The 1,985-nt window shown below is 37.5% G+C and overlaps 1 protein-coding gene across 1 annotated transcript in view; it reads right to left on the bottom strand.

Moving 5' to 3' along the window:
* SLC5A8 (solute carrier family 5 (sodium/monocarboxylate cotransporter), member 8) overlaps nucleotides 1–1,985 on the bottom strand; it is a 54,897-nt gene that overhangs the window by 30,480 nt on the left and 22,432 nt on the right. Inside the window, exon 4 of the mRNA XM_012663982.1 lies at nucleotides 452–581. Within this exon, the coding sequence (XP_012519436.1) occupies nucleotides 452–581 (130 nt within the window). The remainder of the gene's footprint in view (nucleotides 1–451; nucleotides 582–1,985) is intronic.

Raw genomic sequence — 1,985 nt, 5'->3', positions numbered from 1 at the left:
ATATAAAGCTCTTGGCACAGAATCTTATTTCATAGTTGGTACTCAATAAACGTGCACTTATTAGATCCATTTCGACATCATAGAGAAACTAGAAGGTAAATTGTTTATAAATGAGTAACAACACCCACAAAATGTTCTACAGTACCATGGTTTATGTAAGTTTTTTAAAAATTGTGTTTCTATATTTCTATTCCCAGCTTCAATCTATTGCTATTTAACATTCGACTTGAATTTTTTCCAGGTATTTCGATATTTTAATTTTAGATGCAGCACTCTTCATTCTTGCTATATCTGCTAAAATAAATTTTTGCCAAATGCTTTATAGAAATTAAAGATGATTATTGTGTGCCCACTTGCTGTTTCTCTACAAGAACATGAACACTCCTTCCTCCCCACTAATAAGTTTTTTGAATGTCATTGATGCACGTGTAAGAAAGACATGATACTGAACCTGGTCTACTGCAGACACTTTCTTGGTTGTCCAAGGATCACAGTCTTTGTACCTGGAATAAAGGGCGAGCCCACAAAACACTGAGCAGGTGAGGATTACCCAGAGTCCCAGGAGATTGATGTAGAGAGACCTAAAGGAGTGAAAACAAACCATCAAATGACAATTGTATTTCATATCTTTAAGATTAGGAAACCTGTTACATGAGCAAAAGAGACCTTCATGATTCTACTCATAAATGCACATTACCTTTTGGTTATCAAAAATGCTACTTGTTTTATTCTAGTCTCATATTCTGTTTCTGATGTTAATCAACAACGTATTTGGAAATATTTGGAATAGATGAAGTTGTCTACCATAATGGGTGTGTCCTCCTGGTCAGAATTCCATGGGCGTTGTTAGCTTTATAAGGGAACTTAATTATACTACTTCAGGTCTTCTTGTCATGAAATAAGGATTTTAATAGTCAACATAGCAGTAACTATTGCTCATTTTCCTTTTAAAACTAATGTAATTATAAGCTGCTAAAGATTGTTAGCATCTACACAGCAACTCACCAAACTTGTTTAAATGTTATTTATAAGACCACACATTAAGTATGAATGCAAACCTGTATTCCTTGGCCAGATACCTTTTCAAACAATGTTCAGCATTATAATATACTCTGTGTGCCCCAGTAGAGTATAAAGATTTACACAACGGCACGAGAGTCCGACCTGGGCATAAATCCTGGCTCTACCATTTAAGACCCTAGGAAAGTAATCAGCCTCTCTGATCTTCAGTTTTTTCATTTACACATAGAGATATCGATGCCTGCATCACAAAGTCCTACAACTAAATGAAATAGTATATACCACATAGCACAGGACTTGCATATAATAAACACTTGTTAAATGGTAGTTATTGATATTATTAGTGTGTTAATGTCATTGAATGCTATGTCTTAATAATCAGTTGAATAGTAAACAATTCTCTCACTCAGGTGGCTACATGTTTTTTACAATGGTGCTATAATGGACAGTGCTGAGCCGCCCTAGGCTGAGGAGAGGTATCATCCTCCAAGGTCATGTCTCCTTCCCAGGGGGCAGCCTGCATCCAGTGACTAGTGGATCCAGAGGTTTAAAGGCCCGTCCCTTCATCCTACCTTGGGACAGGTCTGAAGAGCCACTGTAGCTCAAGAGCTCTGTGGAGACTGCATTATAGTGCAGTGTCTCCCTCTGGCCAATCCTGCTTTCTTTTCTTCCCTTCTACAGGTAGTGATGCCCTAATAAACTCTTGCATGCTAATCTCCACCTTGGAGTCCACTTCTGGAAGAACCCGCCCTGCAATAAGTGCCAGACAAATTGCTAGCCTTTTCCCTTGAATTGACTAACATTACTGTATATTTTGTTATTATCCCATCTCCAAAGTACCAGAAAATTATGCCCAGATACTCTCATGCTCAAACACCTCCTCTCACTTACATCTGAGTTTAATACTGTTGAAATCATGCGGTTTTATTTGATTCTCGTGCCATTTAAATCGATCACTTATCAAC

Source organism: Propithecus coquereli, unplaced genomic scaffold, assembly GCF_000956105.1.
Source record: "Propithecus coquereli isolate 6110/MARCELLA unplaced genomic scaffold, Pcoq_1.0 Scaffold85, whole genome shotgun sequence".
NCBI classification, from domain to species: Eukaryota; Metazoa; Chordata; class Mammalia; order Primates; family Indriidae; genus Propithecus; species Propithecus coquereli.
This window is presented reverse-complemented; position numbering and strand designations above follow the sequence as displayed.